The 22,682-nt window shown below is 34.4% G+C and overlaps 3 protein-coding genes across 3 annotated transcripts; all 3 read left to right on the forward strand.

The window, feature by feature from the left end:
• Nucleotides 1-347: 347 nt before the first annotated feature.
• On the forward strand, nucleotides 348-3,720 carry LOC100378440 (uncharacterized). Its single transcript, XM_002739650.4, has 2 exons — nucleotides 348-522; nucleotides 1,924-3,720. Exons 1-2 carry the CDS (start codon nucleotides 445-447, stop codon nucleotides 3,613-3,615), a joined length of 1,770 nt encoding a protein of 589 aa, XP_002739696.1. The 5' UTR covers nucleotides 348-444; the 3' UTR covers nucleotides 3,616-3,720.
• A 3,843-nt stretch (nucleotides 3,721-7,563) lies between these two features.
• On the forward strand, nucleotides 7,564-14,862 carry LOC102805248 (uncharacterized). Its single transcript, XM_085504455.1, has 2 exons — nucleotides 7,564-7,699; nucleotides 12,458-14,862. Exons 1-2 carry the CDS (start codon nucleotides 7,592-7,594, stop codon nucleotides 14,048-14,050), a joined length of 1,701 nt encoding a protein of 566 aa, XP_085360581.1. The 5' UTR covers nucleotides 7,564-7,591; the 3' UTR covers nucleotides 14,051-14,862.
• Nucleotides 14,863-15,346: 484 nt separating this feature from the next.
• LOC100378289 (uncharacterized) lies at nucleotides 15,347-22,168 on the forward strand. Its single transcript, XM_078013394.2, has 2 exons — nucleotides 15,347-15,499; nucleotides 20,126-22,168. Exons 1-2 carry the CDS (start codon nucleotides 15,347-15,349, stop codon nucleotides 21,854-21,856), a joined length of 1,884 nt encoding a protein of 627 aa, XP_077869520.2. The 3' UTR covers nucleotides 21,857-22,168.
• The last annotated feature ends 514 nt before the right edge of the window (nucleotides 22,169-22,682 follow it).

A 22,682-nucleotide genomic window follows, 5' to 3' on the forward strand; every position in this document is an offset into this window, starting at 1 on the left:
ATTATTCTTTGTGTGGACTGGGTACGAATTTGAGATCCGAGGTAGTGCGGCGGAAGCGCCTGAGTTTCAAGTTGCAGGGCGCGTAAGCCGTACGAGCGCGGACAGCAAAAGCCATATAATCCAGTCCATTAAGGTTTTATCGTATAACTTATAGGTGTAATTTCAACTTTACCATGGCGTGGCCTCAAACACACGACGTAAAAGAGCCGGGCGTAATAACGGAAATGATTGCCCTGATGTGGGGCGCACTTCCCATAGCGTTATGAAGCAGGGCAATACGAAGTTTATGAGAATAAAATATTAACCGTATTAATCTATATACTGCTGCTCATCTCAGGGTCGGCGAGATTTTGCGAGAGTTCGCTAAAGACTAATATTATGATGTCTCGTTCCGTTGTTCTCTTTGTGTTTGTCTAGAAAAGAACACTGCCTAGAGAAAACACGATGGATTCATTCGTTCAAGGACCCACGGAGGAAAATGAGACTGAAGGTCAGGCTGCAAAACGCATACTCCTACAGAAGGTAAGGTGACGCAATGACAGATCGGTGACGTGCGTAATGGAAAGCGACCACAATGCAGTGCGACTAAATTTGATAAATTTATTTTTCCTCAATGGCTGTTTGTATCTCCATATAAAATTGCTTTGTATTTTTCCACTTACATGTGTGCATATACTAACACAAGTTATCATGGAATATTAATAATCATAGCACCGATACGTTTCAAAAATAATTGTGATAATAAATTGCACCAAGTAAAGTATTGTAATTTTTTACACAAAGGTTTCACAAATTGTGTATTTACTGTCCACAATATAAACAGATTCAAAGTGGTTGTTATTATTATTTTAGCATTTCTCTGTCATTATCCTGGATGTCATTTACTGAAAATTATTTTTCCTTTTGATTTTACATTGTTAGGTACAGCTATCTCACCTAATAGAAGCATTTTTTCCATTTACTTAAGCTTAATATTGCCATGGTTTTGTTAATTAATAATTCAAAAAAATGAAAAAATTTTTTTTATATTAATCTTTCATAAATAATACTGTAAAATCTGTATTAGAAACTGTGACTTCTATTAAAATAGTACAATGCAATAGAGGGAATGCGGCATCTACACATATGAGAAATGATGATTTTTTTTTGTTCTCAATTATTCAAAAAGAATGGGTGCCACTTCTCTTAGGGATGCGGCTTCTAATACGATAATAATAAATAAATGATAATTATTTTGGTTGCCATTTGCCATGAATTTTCCTGGTGTGCATACATAATTATTTACAAACAATTTGCTTTAGGTAATTCGGTTACATTTCTCATCATGAACTGACTGATGCAATCCTGTGAATTGAGGGCTATTAGGTCAATAATAATAATTTCAAGATCTGCTGAACTCTCCTGGCACCAACAGGCTCTAATCCTTTGGTTAAATATATATGAATATGCGATTGATTAATTAATATTAAAATTAAATGTTTTTTATGTGGTAGTGATTTTGTAAATAATAATGCACATTCATGTAATATAGCACCCAATTCCTTGACAATATCGTGCACAGGGGGTGCCGTACATTATTACTCTAGTCAGTTAGCCGGAGAGTATACAAACCTGGCTGCCTTATATATATATGCCCACATGGGTTACATACCAGGTTTCCATCCTTTATTGGTAGTGAGAAGCATTAGGAATAAATACAGCACAATAGCATTGCCAAGACTCAAATTCACAACTCTATGATTGCCAGTTCAGTGAGATAACCATTGAACCATGATGCCTCCATAGTATTTGCTGGACACGTGTGGGATTGCCAGATTTATATATTGTCAATATCAACTAGTCATAGCTGCTTAGTTATTCAGATTTCTATAATCCAGGAAAGAAATAACAGCCTGGTGACAGTTTTTTAAATTTTTTTTTCAGGGACTGGAATTGAGGTCAAAGTTCAGAGTCAAAGTTTTCATCCTTGTCTCAGAAAATGATCAGCCGTCTGAGTATTTCGGCAGCAGTGATTTTGTGAATGAATATCAGTCTGTTGGATTGAAATTTAAGTCACACGACGTTGAGATATTTCCGGAAATGTCCGGTGAGTTGTATCCTGAAGCTGTGAATTTGTGGCCAAGACATCAATCGTCAAAACCCATAGATGGCTCAGCAGACAACCAGCGTAAAGACGAGTGTCATGGAATACAACGTACGAATGTGTCAGGCGCAGTTCTTTGGCAGCATGAACCAAGAACTTCTAGTACCCACACAAAAATTGGAGAGGGAGAAAGTCGCAGGAAAAGAGTTTTCAGAGAGCCTCATGGAGACCAGGATGTTTCAGAATGTGGTGTTGATAATAGTGATGATGATGCAGGTACAAATCTTGATGACAGTAATGTAAATTACAGTCTGGATGTTGAAAATACAGAAGTACAGAGAGCTCATGAAACTGAGCATCATTTTGAAATTGGCGAAGTAAAGAGACATATTAAGTTGAGATTTAAGCGCAAGAAAGTGAAGCGCAACATAGGCGGTGATAGTGGAGGAAAGCAGAAAAGGAAGTTAGGTACAAAAAGAGCTATAAAAGAACAAGAGAAACGAAACAAGCTGAGACAACTCATACAAGAACCAAGAGAAGATAGACCATTTGTATGTGAGAAGTGTGGCCGATGTTTTGCCAATCTGTTGTCTCTGCAGGTGCATGAGTCCAATGCATTTTGCTCTCAGCGAACTTGTCGTTTCTGTGATGTAGGTCCGTTATTGCACAAAGATTGGCAGAACCATATGCTAGAGAACCATCTATCACGCATGTCAGTGTACAAATGTGGGACTTGTATGCGAGAATTTATGCATAACCATCTGTTGAAAAAGCATCTCGAAAAAGAACACTCAGTAAAAAATGAAACCTTTAAATGTTTAGTATGTGGGAAAGAATTTCTTGTGAAATCTTCCTTGGCAGAGCACCAGCTCAACCACAAGAAACTTGAAAAGACTTTTCCTTGTCAGTCTTGTAACAAAAAATTTGTCAGTGAAAAGAGATTATTGCGACACCAATATGTTCACAAGGCTAAGAATCATGAATGCGAAATCTGCAAAGAACGTTTTCTAAACTCCTCTATTCTTATGCTGCATATTCGGAGAACTCATACGAGAGAGGGATTGATGAATTGCTGTATTTGTCGCAAAGGTTACATGTCCAAGTATGAATTAAAAGTCCATCAGAGCTTGGCGCATAACATGTTTGAACAGTTGCTTCCTTGTGAGCTTTGCGGGAAAACATTTACTCACAATCGCCGACTGCAATTGCACATGAAAGTGGTACACAGCACGCAGCCTGTACAGTGCAAGATATGTGGGAAGCAGTTTAAAAATCAGCATCGACTGAAAGGTCACAGCTACACCCATGCAGAGAAGAAACTAGAATGTGAAATATGTCACAAGTTATTTGCTTTAAAACACCATTATCAAAGTCATATGTTAGTCCACAGTGATGAAAAACCATGGCAATGTAGTGCGTGTGATTATAGGTGTAAACTGAAAGAAAATCTGAAAAAACATTTTGTTAAACTTCACCAAAAACCTCAAATTAATAAATGGATAAAGGATGACATAGCAGCTGATCAAAAATAGTCTACATTTAAAAATGTAAACACCTTATTATCAAGTACTGGTTGCCATGGTTACCATACATGTTGTATCTAAACTCATTACCAGAAATTCTGATATGCTGATTGAGTTGGGACACATCATCATTGGAGTTGCATTGTCATAAGTGTACTCCTGCATCTAGCAAGTCACATCCAACAAGGCTATATATTCGTGGAAACCATTATTTCTGCATGTGGTACTCACCCAACAAGCTCGTAGTGATCATATATGGTACAAATGATACAACGTTTCTTATAAAATGATAACTTATGAATCAGATTCATATGACATACATGATTTCAAAAAATTATACCAAAAATTGTGCTAAATTGAGGTAAATATGTCCATTTATATTAATCAATATATAGTCCTGTACATTCTTCATTCAAATGTGAACACTCAGAGCGCTTTATGCTGTACTGAAAATTCTTGTGGATGTTTGCCTACATGAATTTTGTAATTGCCCATTCTAATCATGAAAGGTATTCTAGGTACCTAATTGCATCTCACATATTTGTGAACGTATATAGCACTCTTGACTATTTGTAGATATCAATTATTTTTTGTTACAATGTAACAAACTGTTGAAAGTGGTAAAATTATGTATTTGTAATAATTAGTTATATCATGTTATTTTAGTGTGTATACATTTATCAGACCAACTTGACAATAGATGTTCTTTCAAAACATTTTTTTTTTCCTAGTAGAGTTTTCATTGTATATCCATTTATGGGAAAACATTTATGTTTATATTGTATTAGATGTGTTATGCTAATAGAGGAAATACAATATAGGTATTGTGTAATAGACAGAAATCAGATGTGCACTTTTAATAGAGAAAATACAGTATAGGTATTGTGTAATAGACAGAAATCAGATGTGCACTTCTAATAGAGGAAATACAGTATAGATATTGTGTAATAGACAGAAATCAGATGTGCACTTCTAGTAGAGGAAATACAGTTTAGGTATTGTGTAATAGACAGAAATCAGTTGTGCATTTCTAATAGAGGAAATACAGTATAGGTATTGTGTAATAGACAGAAATCAGATGTGCACTTCCAATAGGGAAAATACAGCATAGGCATTGCATAATAGACAGAAATCAGATGTGCACTTCTAATAGAGGAAATACAGTATAGGTATTGTGTAATTGACAAATCAGATGTGTACTTCCAATAGAGAAAATACAGTATAGGTATTGTGTAATAGACAGAAATCAGATGTGCACTTCCAATAGAGAAAATACAATATAGGTACTGTATTGTGTAATAGACAGAAATCAGATGTGCACTTTTATTAGAGAAAATACAGTATAGGTATTGTGTAATTGACAGAAATCAGATGTGCACTTTTAATAGAGGAAATACAGTATAGGTATTGTGTAATAGACAGAAATCAGATGTGCACTTTTAATAGAGACAATACAGTATGGGTATTGTGTAATTGACAAAAATCAGATGTGCACTTTTAATAGAGGAAATACAGTATAGGTATTGTGTAATAGACAGAAATCAGATGTGCACTTTTAATAGAGAAAATACAGTATAGGTATTGTGTAATAGACAGAAATCAGATGTGCACTTCTAATAGAGGAAATACAGTATAGATATTGTGTAATAGACAGAAATCAGATGTGCACTTCTAGTAGAGGAAATACAGTTTAGGTATTGTGTAATAGACAGAAATCAGTTGTGCATTTCTAATAGAGGAAATACAGTATAGGTATTGTGTAATAGACAGAAATCAGATGTGCACTTCCAATAGGGAAAATACAGCATAGGCATTGCATAATAGACAGAAATCAGATGTGCACTTCTAATAGAGGAAATACAGTATAGGTATTGTGTAATTGACAAATCAGATGTGTACTTCCAATAGAGAAAATACAGTATAGGTATTGTGTAATAGACAGAAATCAGATGTGCACTTCCAATAGAGAAAATACAATATGGGTATTGTGTAATTGACAAAAATCAGATGTGCACTTTTAATAGAGGAAATACAGTATAGGTATTGTGTAATAGACAGAAATCAGATGTGCACTTTTAATAGAGAAAATACAGTATAGGTATTGTGTAATAGACAGAAATCAGATGTGCACTTCTAATAGAGGAAATACAGTATAGATATTGTGTAATAGACAGAAATCAGATGTGCACTTCTAGTAGAGGAAATACAGTTTAGGTATTGTGTAATAGACAGAAATCAGTTGTGCATTTCTAATAGAGGAAATACAGTATAGGTATTGTGTAATAGACAGAAATCAGATGTGCACTTCCAATAGGGAAAATACAGCATAGGCATTGCATAATAGACAGAAATCAGATGTGCACTTCTAATAGAGGAAATACAGTATAGGTATTGTGTAATTGACAAATCAGATGTGTACTTCCAATAGAGAAAATACAGTATAGGTATTGTGTAATAGACAGAAATCAGATGTGCACTTCCAATAGAGAAAATACAATATAGGTACTGTATTGTGTAATAGACAGAAATCAGATGTGCACTTTTATTAGAGAAAATACAGTATAGGTATTGTGTAATTGACAGAAATCAGATGTGCACTTTTAATAGAGGAAATACAGTATAGGTATTGTGTAATAGACAGAAATCAGATGTGCACTTTTAATAGAGACAATACAGTATGGGTATTGTGTAATTGACAAAAATCAGATGTGCACTTTTAATAGAGGAAATACAGTATAGGTATTGTGTAATAGACAGAAATCAGATGTGCACTCCTAATAGATTACAAGGCACAAATTCTTCAACATAAAAAGTGATAAAATTATAGCTACTGTCCCCACAGTCGATACATATACCGGTAGTTTATGTATTCGGGATAGTAGTGCTGCGCTCTGTCTTTACACGTATGTAAACATTGCTGTACATACTTTGAACAGGTGCTCAATGAAATTTTTAACACACAGTATTTCATGTATTCGATTTTTCTTGTTCTGAATATTTTTCATGCAATGGTTATCATTACCATTGTATTTCTTTATTCAAGATTTTACTAGAATTTATGCAAAAGTATATTCCTAGACTATTTATTCCTTGTATTTGCCATTACATGTATTTAATCCTTGTTTAGATAGAGTTTAAAAATATAAAGTTATGTGGAAATATCTTGTGTGTTTAATGAACTACTTCACTCCAAGAAAGTAAAACCTCAGAATTTTTTGTTTTGTTTTAGTTAAAGGCAATGTGGATGAATTCAAGTCTGTTTAGATAATTGACATTGGTATTAAGTCTTGGTAGGAACAATGTGATGTGATTTAATATATAAACACAAGCATTTGTTTGTGAAATAATGAAAACATTAGTGCACCCTGGATTTACTTTTGTTTACAGGTAATTTGTTGAAGCATACATGCCTTTTCATTGATTGGATTTGAAATAGACAATAAACAATTCTTTTTATTTTTTGATATCCAAAATATATAAATTTGCCATATGCCCCCCCCCCCAAAAACGATTTGATTTTGGTCAGTTTCAATGATGCACTTGCAGCTTTTTGATTTAAAAAAACATAACTTCCTTCATGCTATATTAGATTGTATGGAATAATGTCTTCAATTACAACCGTATAATAATTGGCATATTTTTCCCTCAACCGTATTAATTGACTAGGGTCGGAAGTGTTCGAGATTTCGAGCAGCTGATTTCGTTAGAGCGACGCCAGCGATAGCTTGGAGCGAGGGAAGATAACGTCAATGTCATACTCGTATTGGACTTCACTTTCGGATTCAATACTGATTTCACCGCTAAAGTTCATACTTATATTTTTAAAGATGCACTTCAAACATTCAAAATGGTATTTGATACCGTTTCATTTGATTTAGATAAAAACGTGCTTCATAGCAGAAGTACTGTTTTACTTTCAGTCTCCCGAATCCGAATACTGTAGGATAGTATGAAACTAAGCTAACTCAAATAATTAAAATTTGTAATGTTTTTGACGGTGGACGGGTTGTTAAAAGGCAAACTACATGAACAGAAAATGAAGTCGAGCGAGGAACCAGTAATTCTGACGGAAAAGAGGGCGTTGTTCCAGAAGGTAGGTGCCATTTCTGCAACTAAAATAAGCAAAAGGGAATGCCCGAACAATAAAAAAACTTACTTACGTCACTGTCTGATCCAATCTGATTAAAATCTGATGTAGTGTACGGGCTTTAATTATTTTGGGTATAAATTTATTTTAATTTTATTTTTTATTACTTTTGTTATTAATGCCTTTTTATTTTATTATTATTTTACTTTGATTTTGATTTTGTGTGTTTTTTTTTTAATTCCGCCCTACATACATGTGTAGGTAGGGCGGAATTAAAAAAAAAATCACAAAATTAAAATCAAAGTAAAATAATAAAATTAAAAGGCATTAATAACAAAAGTAATAAAATTAAAATAAGTTTTTAGCCAAAATAGTTAAAGCCCATACACTACATCAGATTTTAATCAGATTGTGTGTTGATCATGGAGTACTAGTATAATGTAGTACAAAAGATAGTACAAGGAGACAACTTTCGTACAGTGTGTACAGTGACTTGGTGTAACGGTCAAGTGCCGGAGCCTCGATCCCACCTTTATTCCAGTAACCCGGATGTGATATTAATACATCGTAAATAATACATAGGAGTATCGATATATAAGTATAATATTGGTAGATACTTGAACATTACAATGGAGCTCCATGGTCTGATTGATCACAGTCCACAGGCGCTCAGAACTTTTCTTGGATAATAAAAAATGATCTAAAGTAGGATCGGCATAGTTAGTCAGTCGTTGGTACATTCCCCTACCACTCGTATAATAACACAAGTTAGGAAAGCGTTGACACCATGACATTGAAATTGTCCGAAAATAACACGATTTTTGAAATTATATTTCGATTCGCTTCACACAACTCAAGCATGATATCGGTAGAAACTATCGGTTATTATCCAAGAAACGTTCTGAGCGCCTGTGCACAGTCGCGTACACGCAAGTATCTGGGATTGATCATTCAAATTCTGACTGAATTCAGAAATCTATATTTTATTTTTAAGAACATGGATTGATTGCCTTAAAATCTCCAGAATGACTGTGGGTTACGTTTAACCATGGAACTACAAATGGGGTTTGTAGTTCCATGGTTTAACATTTTTTTGTTTTCATAAATCTTCATTGCACTTCTGGTCTTGCTTGATTTCTAAATTTGGCATACTGCAAGTACCCGGTAGTTTTTTTTAATGTCATTAGGGGTTTGTGGGTCCATGCTAGACTCAAGGTATCATCTGGAACGTGAATCGAACCGAATGCTGTCTTCACATTCGTGAAGAAATCTTAATTTTATTTCTTAGCATTGCTAACAGCGGAGCTATCTCAGCTGCTGCTTGTTAGCCTTTGCAGACGAAGTCTGCCCAAGGCTTATAGATTGGGTTCTGTCCGTTCGTTCGTCCGTCCGTCTTTTACCTCTTATAACTTTGATATGTTCTGTCCAATTTTTTTCAAAGTTGGTGCAAATGTAATTCTCGATGCCATACATATGCACGCCAAGTATTTTTTTGATTCGCCAAAGTTTCATTGTGTTTTTCTGTGATTTTCAACATTTTACTAGTGCAAGTGCCGAAATTTACCGTAAAAATCTGAGTTTTAACGACATCTCGCAAGAGAACTGGCATACCGTATTGCGCATGCGCCAGTCTAACCGCTAAGGAAATCGCCGTCGATTTCGTCTGAGGATATTGTATTCCGGGACTGTATCTTTCTTTGCAGAAGGCTTACATAGATTAAATTCTATCTCAAAGGTAAGAAACTGTGCTTATGGTATTTATTATGAACTTTGATTTAACCCTTTGTGTCCTGATTTTAGTGAGAAACTAGCGATCGCACAGTGTCACACTTTGCCAGAAAAACAGTCCTGCTATTAGTTCAAGAACTGGTTATGAAACGTGTAAATCGAAAGTTTATCTCGTCATTTAGGAGGCTTGGGAATAACGTTTGGCATATAAAATACTGGAATAATAAAAACGTAAAAGTTTAGAACACACATATCGTGATTCTGTTATGTACGATTGCTGTTGCCGGTGTTCATTGGCAACTGTTAGCAGATTGAAACTTGGTTTCGTGACGACATATTAGACTAGAATTATAGAGAAAACACAAGTCAAGTTCGGCCAACCGAAAGCAATGATGAAATTGAAAAGTACTGTAATTAAATATCAATGAATCTATCATCGCTTTTAAATTACCTTTGAAGTAAATATGATAACCGAGTGCGTTACTGCACTCATGACTGGGACCTCTATGCTCCATGCGGTGTTGAAGTTTATCGGTAAATCGAACCTCTGTCAACAGAGACACATTTTCCCAATCAGCTATTTATTTCGGTACTGAAGTCAGGGTGGCAATTTCAATGTTTAGCTACCATAATTTATCTCCATTATGAGCAGGAAAATAAATTACGGACCTCGATTGAGATGGATTTAACGGCGGCCATGTTATAAGGGATATGTGAAACAATATTAGGGAGGGGGTCAAATTCACGTAATCCTCAATTTTAATGATGTTGACTTAATAGTCATAATTTTTTTTTTTCAAAACTTCGGATATTATTTTATATATTTTAATACAACTACAATATGTTAATTAGTATGCAAATTAATATGCAAATTAGCAGCCAGTCTGAGATAATGCAATCCAGTTCAAAGGAAATTTGATTACATGATCACTACCTCTGCTGATTAGTTTTTTATGCACTTCTATCTGCTTTTATATTAAATGTATTTTTTTGTATTTTTCTCAATAGTTTTTTTTAATTTCTTTTGATAGCTTGGCATCCATTTGGTTCAGCTCAAGTGGCTTTTTGCACATTCTTAATCCCGTAATATTAATTTGACAACTTTGTAGAGTGGAAACAGACTGTTGAATTAGTTCATCCTAGACTTTGGTAGAACATGTAATAGTACAGTGTGAACTGCAATTTCTTTCTGGCTGGTACAATGTATAAATTTATTAAGTAATATTTTTTCATACTAAAAAGACTCAAATATCTTTTTTAATTAAATCTAACAGCCAATGGGAGCACATTTGCTACAACCTCTGCTTACTTTGGGCTAAATATTTTTGTTTTGTTTTTTTTGTTTTTCAGGTGCATAGCCAGATTTTTTTTTCTCAGAAAGCAAAGCCACTGGAACTGCATGTATTACAACAACATACCGGTACTATTCACTGCGTGTCCGACAATTGTATAAAGTCTCGCAGGTCCTCCGTTTTTTACTTTGAGAAGTTCTGTCAACCAAAGCATAAAAATGTGTTTCACTGTACATAAAATTTCACACGATTTGTTAATATTAATGTATGATAATAAAAACTTGATAATATTTTTATGGATTTTTGCAATTTATTTGTATCATTGTCATATGAGAAGTAATCTTGTTCTTTTTAGAGATATTGAAACTAATCCAGGGCCACAAACTAGTTTATCCAAACAGACACAACACTGACATATTTGCAGATCTGATTTGTATACTTCCTTGTCATTTTACCTGTTGTACTGGTTTGGTGCTATCTGGTTTCCTTGCTGAGAATAATGCTGACCTGGATGGAGAGTGCTATAAACTTGAAAATGCCATAGAAATCACGTTTGCCAATTTATGTCCATGCAACTTTAAAATGACAACAAGCGAAGGCAGTGTCATTCATGACTTGTTTTAAATGTTTTTTTATTTGTCGGACATTGAATTGTCACTGTTGTCTTTACTGACTTTTTAGCTCCGCTGTCGACAAAGTTCATATTACTGATTGTCCGTCGCCGCCACCGGCGGCAACTTTACAATTTCAACTTCTTTTTCGAAACCGCAGGTCAGAATATTTTCAAATTTGATATGCAAATACCTTGGATGGTTCTTTCTCAGATTTGTTCATTTCATGTCAAAATCTCAAATTCTCTATTTTGGTGAATATTTTTGTCATTTTTGGTAAACTTCTTGTAAAAAAACGCAAGTCCGATTACTTTGATATTACGTATATAGGTACTATATGTGGACCTTTCTCAGATTTGTTAATTTTGTAATGATATCTTTAATTCTCTAATTTTGATGAATATTTTTGTAATTTTTGGTAAAAAAGTGATATTTTCAACTTCTTGTTGAAAACCTCAAGTCCGATTGCTTTGATATCTCATGTGTAGATGCTACGTGTGGACCTCTCACAGATTTGTTCATTTCATGATGATATCTTGAATTCCCTAATTTTGGTGAATATTTTTGTAATTTTTGGTAAAAAGCGATATTTTTGATTTCTTGTTTAAAACCGCAAGTCCAATTTCTTTGATATTACATTTATAGGTACTACATGTGGATCTCTCTCAGATTTGTTCATTTTGTAATGATATCTTTAATTCTCTAATTTTGGTGAATATTTTTGCCATTTTTGGTAAAAAGTGATATTTTCGACTTCTTGTTAAAAAACGCAAGTCCAATTGCCTTGATATTAAATATATAGGTACGACTTGAAGACCTCTCTCAGATTTGTTCATTTTGTAATGATATCTTTAATTCTCTAATTTTGGTGAATATTTTTGAATTCTTGTTGAAAACAGCAGGTCCCATTGCTTGATACTATACATATTGTTCATTTTCTAATGATATCTTCTGTTCTTTAATTGAAATGTGCATTGCTAACAGCGGAACTATCTCAGCTGACAGGCTGCTTGTTTTTTTTGCTATTTTTTTGGGTATGGTTACCCTATTTTTTGTGATCTTACTGCTGAATGCTGATCTTCCCGGAGACTGTGTTGTGTCTAATAAATATTCCTGTATTTATTCTGTTTCAGGCATTGGATTTGACTTCTAAATTTAAAGCCAGCGTTTTCATCATTGTCTCAGAAATTGATAATCCATCTGAATATTGGGGAAGTGTGGATTTTGTCAAGGATTTTCAAACCACAGGACTGAAAGTCAGGTCACATGATGTTGAAATATTTCCAGTAATGTCAAGTGATATTTATCTAGATTCAAATACTACATTGCATTCCACACTCACCTCTGAGGACCATCAAGAGACTTACAAGGGTATGGAATCAGATGACACAGAAAGAAAAATCTCCATTCATGGAAATAATTTAAATGAGTTGGAGTCCACTCTCTTTATGAAGAGTGATGACAGTTCAACTGAAGTTTCTCTGCTGGAAGAAAGTGATGGTGCAAATTCTGATGACACGAATGTAGAAGCCAGTGATGTTGCCATGGTGACAAGCGAGTCAGAATCCGAAAGTGTGAATGTAAAGGAGAAGGAGAAAGATTTGGGGGAAATATTTGAAAATGAAGATTTGCTTGATTCAGTGTCAATTCAAAACAAAAAAGTAGAAAATAATGATAACAATGCTGGAAGTTCAATTACCAGTCACAAACAAGTATCCAGAAAATTGACAATTGAGGAGCGTGTCTCCCGGATAAGTAGGTTATTTCAAGAATCGTACAAATCAAAGCCATTTTCATGTGACAAATGTGGTAAGTGGTTTGTCACTTGTGCTGCATGGAAAGTCCATTTATCTGAAGCGACTTGCTCCAAAAGAAAATGCAGATTTTGTGATATAGGCTTTCTTATGCACAAAGAGTTACAGGAGCACAAGCTACAAAATCATCCAATAAAAATTCCATTATTTATCTGTAAAATCTGCGATAAGGACTTCCTACACAGTAGCTTTCTTGAGAGTCATCATGTGAAAGAGCATGGCATGAAACAGAGGAAGTTCACATGCGATGTATGCAAAAAGGAGTTTCCTAGAATTGGTGAATTGCGCAAACATAAATTTCTGCATGAAGAGATGAAATACACTTGTAGCATTTGTGGGAAAAAACTTCCAACAGTTAAGATGCTATCAACACATGAAGACCAGCATAGAAAAACATATGAATGTGAAATCTGCAACCGAAAATTTGCAGCTGCAATCAATGTAAAACAACACATTAAACGAGACCACACTAAAGAAGGTCTGCTTAAGTGTCCCACTTGTCAGAAAGGTTTTCTGTCAAATTATGAACTTGGCTATCATCTGGCATCTGTGCATTCTCAGTTTGATGAACTTCTACCTTGCAAGCATTGCGGTAAAACATTCACCCATGAAAATAACCTTAGAGCCCATGTAAGAACCCAGCACATGTCAACACCAGTACAGTGTGAGGTCTGCAGCAAACAGTTTAGAAATAAGGCTCAACTTAAAGGACACCTTGCAGTGCACTCTGACAAGAAAGAGGAATGTCCAATTTGTCATAAACTCTTTACTTTAAGGTACACTCTGAAAAAACACATGATGGTTCATTCTGATGAGAAACCATGGCAATGTCATGTGTGTGGCTACAGGTGTAAGTTGAGAGAAAATCTTGGAAAACACATGAGAGTTCATCAAAAAGACAATTCTTGCTAGACTAGCATTTTAGAGAATTCTAAATATTTGCAAACCATATATTACTGGTTATTTGATGTACCTCATGTACACCGTAGAGCATTTATTAGTGCTGTGACACTTTTTACCTGGACTAGTTATTTCATAACAATATCTACAGTTGTCTATTTTCAATTGTCTTTTCATTTAGGGGGGGGGGTATTCTCTACCCTAATCTAATGCTTTGATATTTTGTGGTCCTCTATCAGATTTGTTCACTTGGTAAAAAAAAAACTTTACCAAAGGCATTGAACTATAGTGTATATCAGTTTTCCCCCAAAAAAATAATATTGCTGTTATTGTCTTGAAAAATTAATTTTTATGTGAATTTGAAGACCCAGTTTCAGTCACAACTGTGATTGTTTTGAGTTCCTGTTGAGCCGCTTGAAGCAAGAGACTGGAACTGTATATTAAATAATAATTATCGTTGAGGGCAGCATAACAAGCGTGAACAGCAAATACATTTGTAATAAGAACATACCGATAACACTATGCAGGGAACAGAGAGGTGAAAACTGAGTATACAAATTACCCAGAAACATTTTTTTTCATAGTTTATCATCAAATCTTGGCTAAATTAACAACCAAAATTGTTATTTACAAAATAGAAAATAACTTATAAAGTTATAATGTCAGATACTTAAACCGAAACACTGTAAATGTATTTGTTCATTTAACATACATTAAACATTCATTTAAATATACTCCTGCTGCATTCCTTTATCATTTTTGGTTTCACTTTCATGTTTTTAAATAAAAGTTAGTTTGTGAGAACTACACTTAATAAGAAAGTATGTCTGTGTTTGTGAAAATCATATCATAATCACAATATATGGCAAGGGAGCATGCCAAGCACACAATGACATGTAATCAACCCAGGGTTAACCACATATTAGCCATGTTTATTTATTGCAAAAATTGCCGTAATTTTTCAAATATAATTTTGAATGCACCTTGACCATTCGTCAATTTTGAATTCTATTTGTCCCAGTTCATTTGATATGGGAAATCTTTACAAGGTACGAGCCAAGTGAACGTATTGTGAACGTAGCTTAGATTATCGTCAGATTCGAATTTACTTTCAGTGTCAGTTCAATGTTCTGTGGTTATATAAAATACATTCGCATGTCTGAGGTTAAATAAACTCATATCGTGTGGAATGTACCACATTCATTAGAATGATGCAGTTTCGGTTGTTTACATGTAAGAAAAGATGTTTTTTTCAAGGCAAAGGTATTACATTGGCGTCTATGAGTAAGCCCGAATCCAAAAACTACTATGAATAGGAAATTAATGTTAACTTCAAAGTTTGGCGGCTTCATCGCATTATGGATCTCGTCTGAGAAACAAATTGGATGCACGGATATGGAGTCATTTTTGTCGTGCGAGGAACCTGAATTTCTGACAGAAAAGAGGACACTATTTCAGAAGGTAGGTGACAGATGTACAACAAAACAGTGTGGCTCAAAAGGATCATTCTGGCAGTCAGCTTACCCGCCAGGCCAGGCTAAAAATGGTGTTTCCGGAATAGTCACGGGATCAGCCTTATATTCGCAGTACATGTTTCAGGGTACCAAGGATTCTTATGTATACATGTTTATAGTTATAAATCCGTCCAGGTACATGCTGTATATTCAAATTGCCCGCTACCTAAACCGTCAGTTCATTAGCTGTGGGTTCATAGCTCTGCTTGTGTTGATCTTTTGGTATAATGAACGTACATGTATTGATTGTTATAATAATGATTTTATTCAACACTACAGAGAGTAATTTTATGGTTGTAAAACAGAAATAATACTTCACACAACTAATATCACAAATTAAATACATTAAATACATATATTTATAGAACAAGGAAAAAAAACCCATAAGCTAATGTTATTGAGGACAAAGCAAAACTGAAGTACAGTTCAATCCACCAAAATCATGAATAAAACATTGAATAAATGTATTAAACTAAGAATGGAAGAAAAATACATGGAAATTAGTATAACAATAAAACGACTAAGCTACTAAATGTGCCATTGCATTAAAACTACCTGCAGACTAATTTGATGGAGTTGCTATGTTTCTTCTCTTAAGTTCATACTTGTATGTATGTATGAATTGTGCAGTTTCTATTCATGCAAAGCTTGTCATAATTAATCGAAATTTTTCGTTTTCATTCATTTTCAAGAAGTCAGATTTTTTGCCCTGTATATATTTAAATAATTTATTTTGGGGTATGTCATATTTACTGTTTCATATTATGAAATGGTACTCATCTTCAATTTTATCATCTGTGCAGAGTTTACGTATTCTTTCGTTTCTAGGAATTTTCTTAGTGTCTGCCAGTCTCAATGAATAGTTTATGATCAGAAATTCTAAATTTGCAAAATAATCATCTTAATTTTAAATTTGTTATATCATTTAAATAATTCTCCATATTTTCTGTATGAAGTTAGTTTGTTTGTTGCTCCATTCATTCTGCTGTCATTAAATAATTCCCTTCTCCATGTTTTTACATAATTTTCTCTGAGTACATCCCCGATCTTCTTTTCATGTTGTTTTCATGTTTTTAGTTATCTTTTCTATTCTTTCTACCCATCCTGTTTTCCAAGTGTTTATTTCCATAAAGGCATTTGCTACAATGTTGGGAATTTCTGGGGATGTATTGTTATGGTATTGTCGACATTACTTACCAGTTCATGTTTCCCTGATCCAAGACCAGATCTCCATATCAATCTGCAACCGTGGAGGTTAGTAGGATAGGAGAGGAGACGCTATTGTTCTCCCCTGTTCCATGATCGCTTTGATTTATTTACACTGTAAACATTCCAGTAATACGATTACGTGAATAATATAATATTCAGCTCAGTTTGGAAGCAGTCCGAGTTTTACGGAGTTAAATTGATATCAAAATCACACAAAATATACAAATCACCTTGTAAAATATTTGCAGTGTTAATGTTAGAATTCTAACCCAATATCAAGTTCCCATGATCCTACCAGGGTCCTAGCATCATATTTCACACATGCAATGCACATTATTTGTATTTAAAAGTTTTTTTGTTATGAATAGACCAGAAAATTATGAAACTATTGCGTACAAATTACAATGCAAAACAACACACATGTACATGTAATCAGTCAACTGGTCTTATCTGGAAGTGTCTGATATACTGTGGAATACTTTATTTTCGCTGGAATTAATTTTCGCTGAAAAGGCTTTTTGGGCGTTTTGTGTGGAATTTATTTTCACTGATTTTTGATGAGTTTAATGTGAAATATAGGAAAAAAAGTATATTCACTGGATTTTATTTTCACGGAAACATCCCTTCAGCGAAAATAGCGAAAATAAATTCCAAGCGAAAATAAAGTATTCTACAGTACCAAAAAACACTTGGACCTTTCAATTATATATCAGAAGACAACAGCACATGTTTGTTTTTTGTTTTTTGCTACAGGAAAGTAGCAGTCTACTCTAAAATCTAACAAGCATTTGACTTCTGGTGGCAGGCCTTGACAATGATATAAGATCATGTGAACCTTTCTGCACATATTTACTGCTGCCTCTTTTCTCAAGCACATAGCAAGTTGCGACCAAGATTTTTTTTCAGTCCAAAGTTTTGTTGAGTAAATAAAAAGAAATGATGAAATGAAAAAATAGACACTGGCGATGAGGCTTGGAACAAAAGATTAATAATCATCTCCTCTCCTCTTCTATTACCTTTCATGTTGCAACATTGTCAACGCACGACTACATTTGTAACTTGCCAGCTTGTAAGAATATTCAGCATTAATTGCTCAAAGTAGATTCTATTGTTCTTATTCAAGTAATACTTTTTGCCATGCCATTTGGTGTTGCAGGTTTGTGTTACAAAAGTCTATGGAAGGATTGGAACCATAGCTCTTCTGTGTTGATAAAAATCCTAATGTTTTAGACAAATTTAATGACACAAAATTTATCAGAAATTACTAAAATACAATCACAAAGACTAAAGATCATCACAATAAGAACTATGGGCCAACAGCAATTGTGGGTGGCATTATTCTTTGTAAAATAAAAAGAAAGTATTATGAATTTTGTGTAAACTATTCAAGTATCCACCTACAAATTGTGTAGGAGGATTGAAGTGATATGGGATGATAAATACTCCTGTCAGCATGTTCAGTGAATAGCTGTTGAATATACGCACGCAACATGACCTTTTGACCTAGATTTGACTGTGACGTAATTTATTTTTTAATACCAATGCTAGAGTGGCTCCAGGTAGGATGATTAGATTTTATTTCACTAAAATAAGCAAAAATGAGTAATACCGGTATGTGACATAATTTTGTGATCATATATTATACCATATCTGATTTTTGATTAGTCTTATTCACTCTCCTACTGACTATACAATTACTGACCAGTTATTTGCATATCTAATTTGATTGCATATACTGGATTCTGCCGTAAATTCACCCGTCCAAAAAATCGTCCTAAGCGATTTCCCGGCTGGTTGGCCCTTATTTGGGTTTTTTTTTTAGGACTTCTTTTTTCATTGAAAAATCCACCTACGTTGACTTTCAACGCCGGCAGTTTGACCAACCAAGACGAAAGAAACTATTGCAGAAGCTAATCTAAAAAATTTTTATAGACCGCCTAAAATTTTATTACAGTGTCATCTTTCTCCCAAAAAAATCACCTCAACGAACCAGGTACGCCAAATACCATTATTTTTTTTTAAATTTATTAGTAGCATAAGAGTAAATTCTAAAAGAAGTTTCAAATAAAAATGAACACAACTGCATTGCTTTGTAGCAAATGGTCGCAGTAGCGCAATCCGGTCATGCTGCGTTTCTGCTGAAAAAAAAACGCCCTGGGCGATTTCTTGGTCCCATTTTATTTATTTTTTAAACTCAAACTGTGGTTTAACGGCCCAGGGGGAATTTATGGCAGAATTTGGTATTATGCAAGAAGCAATATGTGTACATAACAATTCACATAAAAGACAAGACATTTTGCGTTTTGGGTGTATTATTTTATCTTGGGCATAAAGATTTCATCTAATTGCAACAAGGACTGTGTCATTAATAATGACTTGTTATTTTACAGAATTTGTTTCCAATTTTATCCATTTAATTTCCCAGTTGACTTTGTGCCAAAGATAGTAGTGTGATGGTGTGTTGTGATCAGTTGTTGCTGGTAATGTACTATATTCAGCTGATTGTATTTGGTTCAATCACGGAAAAATGTAACGTACCAGGGTACAACCAAATATTCAGTATATAGAATCATTTAACATTTGTACTGAGTTTGAACGTAATCATGCAGCCATCTCTGAGGAACTGTTGTTAAAATGGCATGCACCTATAACCCACTACATGTATGTATTTTCCTAATATACAAAGCTCTCCTTGGCCATTGTTCATGTCCAGGAAACAGTTCTGGACAGGTATACAGACTGCCATTTCACGATTTTAGACAAATTGGCCAACAAATTTGATTGATGAAAATCACAAAATAATGTATTCTACGGTATTACCTATGATTATAGGTTTCCACCCTCTGTATGGGTTATGCCAGTTTACATCTCATGGCATCCCAACAGAGGTAAGTTTTTGTAGTATTATTATTTTTGTAAATACATTGTACTTGTAATCACGTTATTTTCACTGGACCATTTTTCAATCAAAATCATTTACACACTGTATCTATTTGTTTTATAACAGTTTTCTTGAAGAAGCCCTAATTCTAGGGAGAAACGTTGGAATAAATATCACAGAACTGACCAGGTGTATTGTTGTGAAAATCTTTGTGTTATTTGCACATTATCAACCCGCAATACGAGCTACTGGGGATCATCTTATCTATTATTGTTGAGTATATGATTATAGTACATGTGCACAAACTTTTATTAGTGAAGAATCAGCATAGAAATGAATAAAAAAAAAAATGGCCCCCAATCAGCTAGCTCATTGCTTTTAAATAATGAGCAAATAGACTTTTTAAGTTTTATGAAAAAACAAAAAATCTTGAATGCACAAAAACATTATCAGTTTAATATTCCTGTATTTATTCTGTTTCAGGCATTGGATTTGACTTCTAAATTTAAAACCAGAGTTTTCATCATTGTCTCAGAAATTGATAATCCATCTGAATATTGGGGAAGTGTGGATTTTGTCAAGGATTTTCAAACCACAGGACTGAAAGTCAGGTCACATGATGTTGAAATATTTCCAGCAATGTCAAGTGATATTTATCTAGATTCCAAAACTACATTGCACTCCACAGTCAACTCTGAGGACCATCAGGAGATGTACAGGAGTATAGAACCAGATGAGATAGAAAGAAAAGAACTCTTGATTCGTGGAGATAGTTTAAATGAGAACACTCTTTCTGTGAAGGGTGATAATAGCCCAACTGACACGAATGTGAAAGCCAATGATGTTGCTACAAAGACAAGCGAGTCAGATTCAGAAATAGTGAACATAAATGAGAAGAGGAAGGATTCAGAAAAAGTAATAGGAAATAAAGTTTTGATTCGTGGGAATAGTTTAAATGAGAACACTCTTTTTGTGAAGAGTGAAGATAGCTCAACTGACACAGATGTGGAAGCCAATGATGTTGCTATGGAGACAAGCGAGTCAGATTCAGAGATTGTGAACATAAATGAAAGGAGGAAAGATTCAGGAAAAATAATGAGAAATAAAATTTTGCCAGATTCAGAGGAAGTTTATAATGAAAAAAAAAATCACAATAAAAATGCTGGAGGCACAAAGACAGTTACTAGTCAAAAACAAGTGCGCAAAAGAATGACAATTGAAGAGCGAGTCTCTCGGATAAGTAGGTTATTCGAAGAATCGTACAAATCAAAGCCATTTTCATGCGACAAATGCGGTAAGTGGTTTGTCACTTGTGCTGCATGGAAAGTCCATTTATCTGAAGCTACTTGCTCCAAAAGAAAATGCAGATTTTGTGATATAGGCTTTCTTATGCATAAAGAGTTACAGGAACACAAGCTACAAAATCATCCAATAAAAATTCCATTATTTGTTTGTAAAATCTGTGATAAGGACTTCCTTCACAGCAATTTTTTACAAAATCATCGTGTGAAAGAGCATGGCATGAAACAGAAGATTCACAAATGTGATGTGTGTGACAAGCAGTTTTCTAGGAGCGATGAAGTGCGAGAACACAAGTTACGACATGAAGAGATGAAATATACTTGTAGTATTTGTGGTAAAAAAGTTCCAACAGTTAAGATGCTATCAAAACACGAAGACCAGCATAGAAAAACATATGAATGTGAAATCTGCAACCGAAAATTTGCAGCTGCAATCAATGTAAAACAACATATTAAACGAGACCACACTAAAGAAGGTCTGCTTAAGTGTCCCACTTGTCAGAAAGGTTTTCTGTCAAATTATGAACTTGGCTATCATCTGGCATCCGTACATTCCCAGTTTGATGAACTTGTATCTTGTAAGCACTGTGGTAAATTATTCAAACACCGAGCCAGATTGAGAGCACATGTAGATCGCTGGCACAAGGTATCAACACCAGTACAGTGTGAGATCTGCGGAAAACAGTTTAGAACTAATAGTCAACTTAAAACACATCTTGCTATTCACTCTGACAAGAAAGAGGAATGCCAAATTTGCCATAAACTCTTCACTTTAAAGCAAACTTTGAAAAGCCACATGATGGTTCATTCTGATGAGAAACCATGGCAATGTCATGTGTGTGGCTACAGGTGTAAGTTGAGAGAAAATCTTGGAAAACACATGAGAGTTCATCAAAAAGACAATTTGTGCTAGGCTAGCATTTTAAAGAATTCTAAATATTCCATACATTAGAAGTTATTTTATGAACCTAATGTAAACTGCAGAGCATTTATCAGTGCTATGACTACACCCTGTCTACCTGGATTAATGTATACTTATTTTATAACATAATTTAAAATCTCTCTAATGCTTTGATAATTGATCTGTAGGTGCCTTGTGTCACCCTGTATCAGATTGGTTCACTTTATAAAAGTGTACATTTTCCAGGTTCTCGTGCACATCAGTTAAAATGTGTCATGAAAAATCTAAATAAAGAATATAAATTCATTGATATTAGAGGAAAAATTTCCTCGACTCATTCAAGTCCCTTAATGCTGCACTACTGCAATGACTTTTGGTGCCGGTGAGCTGCTTGCTTGTGTCCTGCATTGAGGGCAGCATAACAAACTGCAACTGTTTACTGACACCGCCATATTGTCCCGAACTCATGAGAGTTATAACAAGTACCAACACACCAGCGACTGTGTCCTGACATTTCATACTGTGTCAGTACATACATTTTGTTTGGATAACTTTACCATTTATTATATACAAATTTATCAAACCAGTCAGCAACTTAGCTGGCAGTGTAACTGTTTTGGTATCGGCGCATTTAGCGAACGGCTTATCCTCCTAATAGTGGTTTGAACTAACCGCGCTTAGCAAACCAGTCAGCAAATTTTCCTGGCAATGTTGATATTTTGGTGTTGGGAACAATACGACGGCGACAGTTATAAGTTAAGAAAATTGTGTCAAGTGCATTGACACTGAAATGCTGTAAATATTTTTGTGTGATACCACAGGGAGCCCAGGAACTATG

This window comes from Saccoglossus kowalevskii, chromosome 10 (genome assembly GCF_978046115.1).
Source record: "Saccoglossus kowalevskii chromosome 10, keSacKowa6.1, whole genome shotgun sequence".
NCBI lineage: Eukaryota > Metazoa > Hemichordata > Enteropneusta > Harrimaniidae > Saccoglossus > Saccoglossus kowalevskii.

What these genes read in the sequence shown, in the direction of transcription:
- LOC100378440 (XM_002739650.4), top strand. Translation starts at nt 445, where the DNA reads ATGGATTCATTCGTTCAAGGACCCACGGAGGAAAATGAGACTGAAGGT. An exon ending in AACGCATACTCCTACAGAAG is followed by an intron (nt 523 to 1,923) that starts GTAAGGTGACGC and finishes TTTTTTTTTCAG; the next exon opens with GGACTGGAATTGAGGTCAAA.
- LOC100378289 (XM_078013394.2), top strand. Translation starts at nt 15,347, where the DNA reads ATGAATAGGAAATTAATGTTAACTTCAAAGTTTGGCGGCTTCATCGCA. An exon ending in AGAGGACACTATTTCAGAAG is followed by an intron (nt 15,500 to 20,125) that starts GTAGGTGACAGA and finishes ATTCTGTTTCAG; the next exon opens with GCATTGGATTTGACTTCTAA.
- LOC102805248 (XM_085504455.1), top strand. Translation starts at nt 7,592, where the DNA reads ATGTTTTTGACGGTGGACGGGTTGTTAAAAGGCAAACTACATGAACAG. An exon ending in AGAGGGCGTTGTTCCAGAAG is followed by an intron (nt 7,700 to 12,457) that starts GTAGGTGCCATT and finishes ATTCTGTTTCAG; the next exon opens with GCATTGGATTTGACTTCTAA.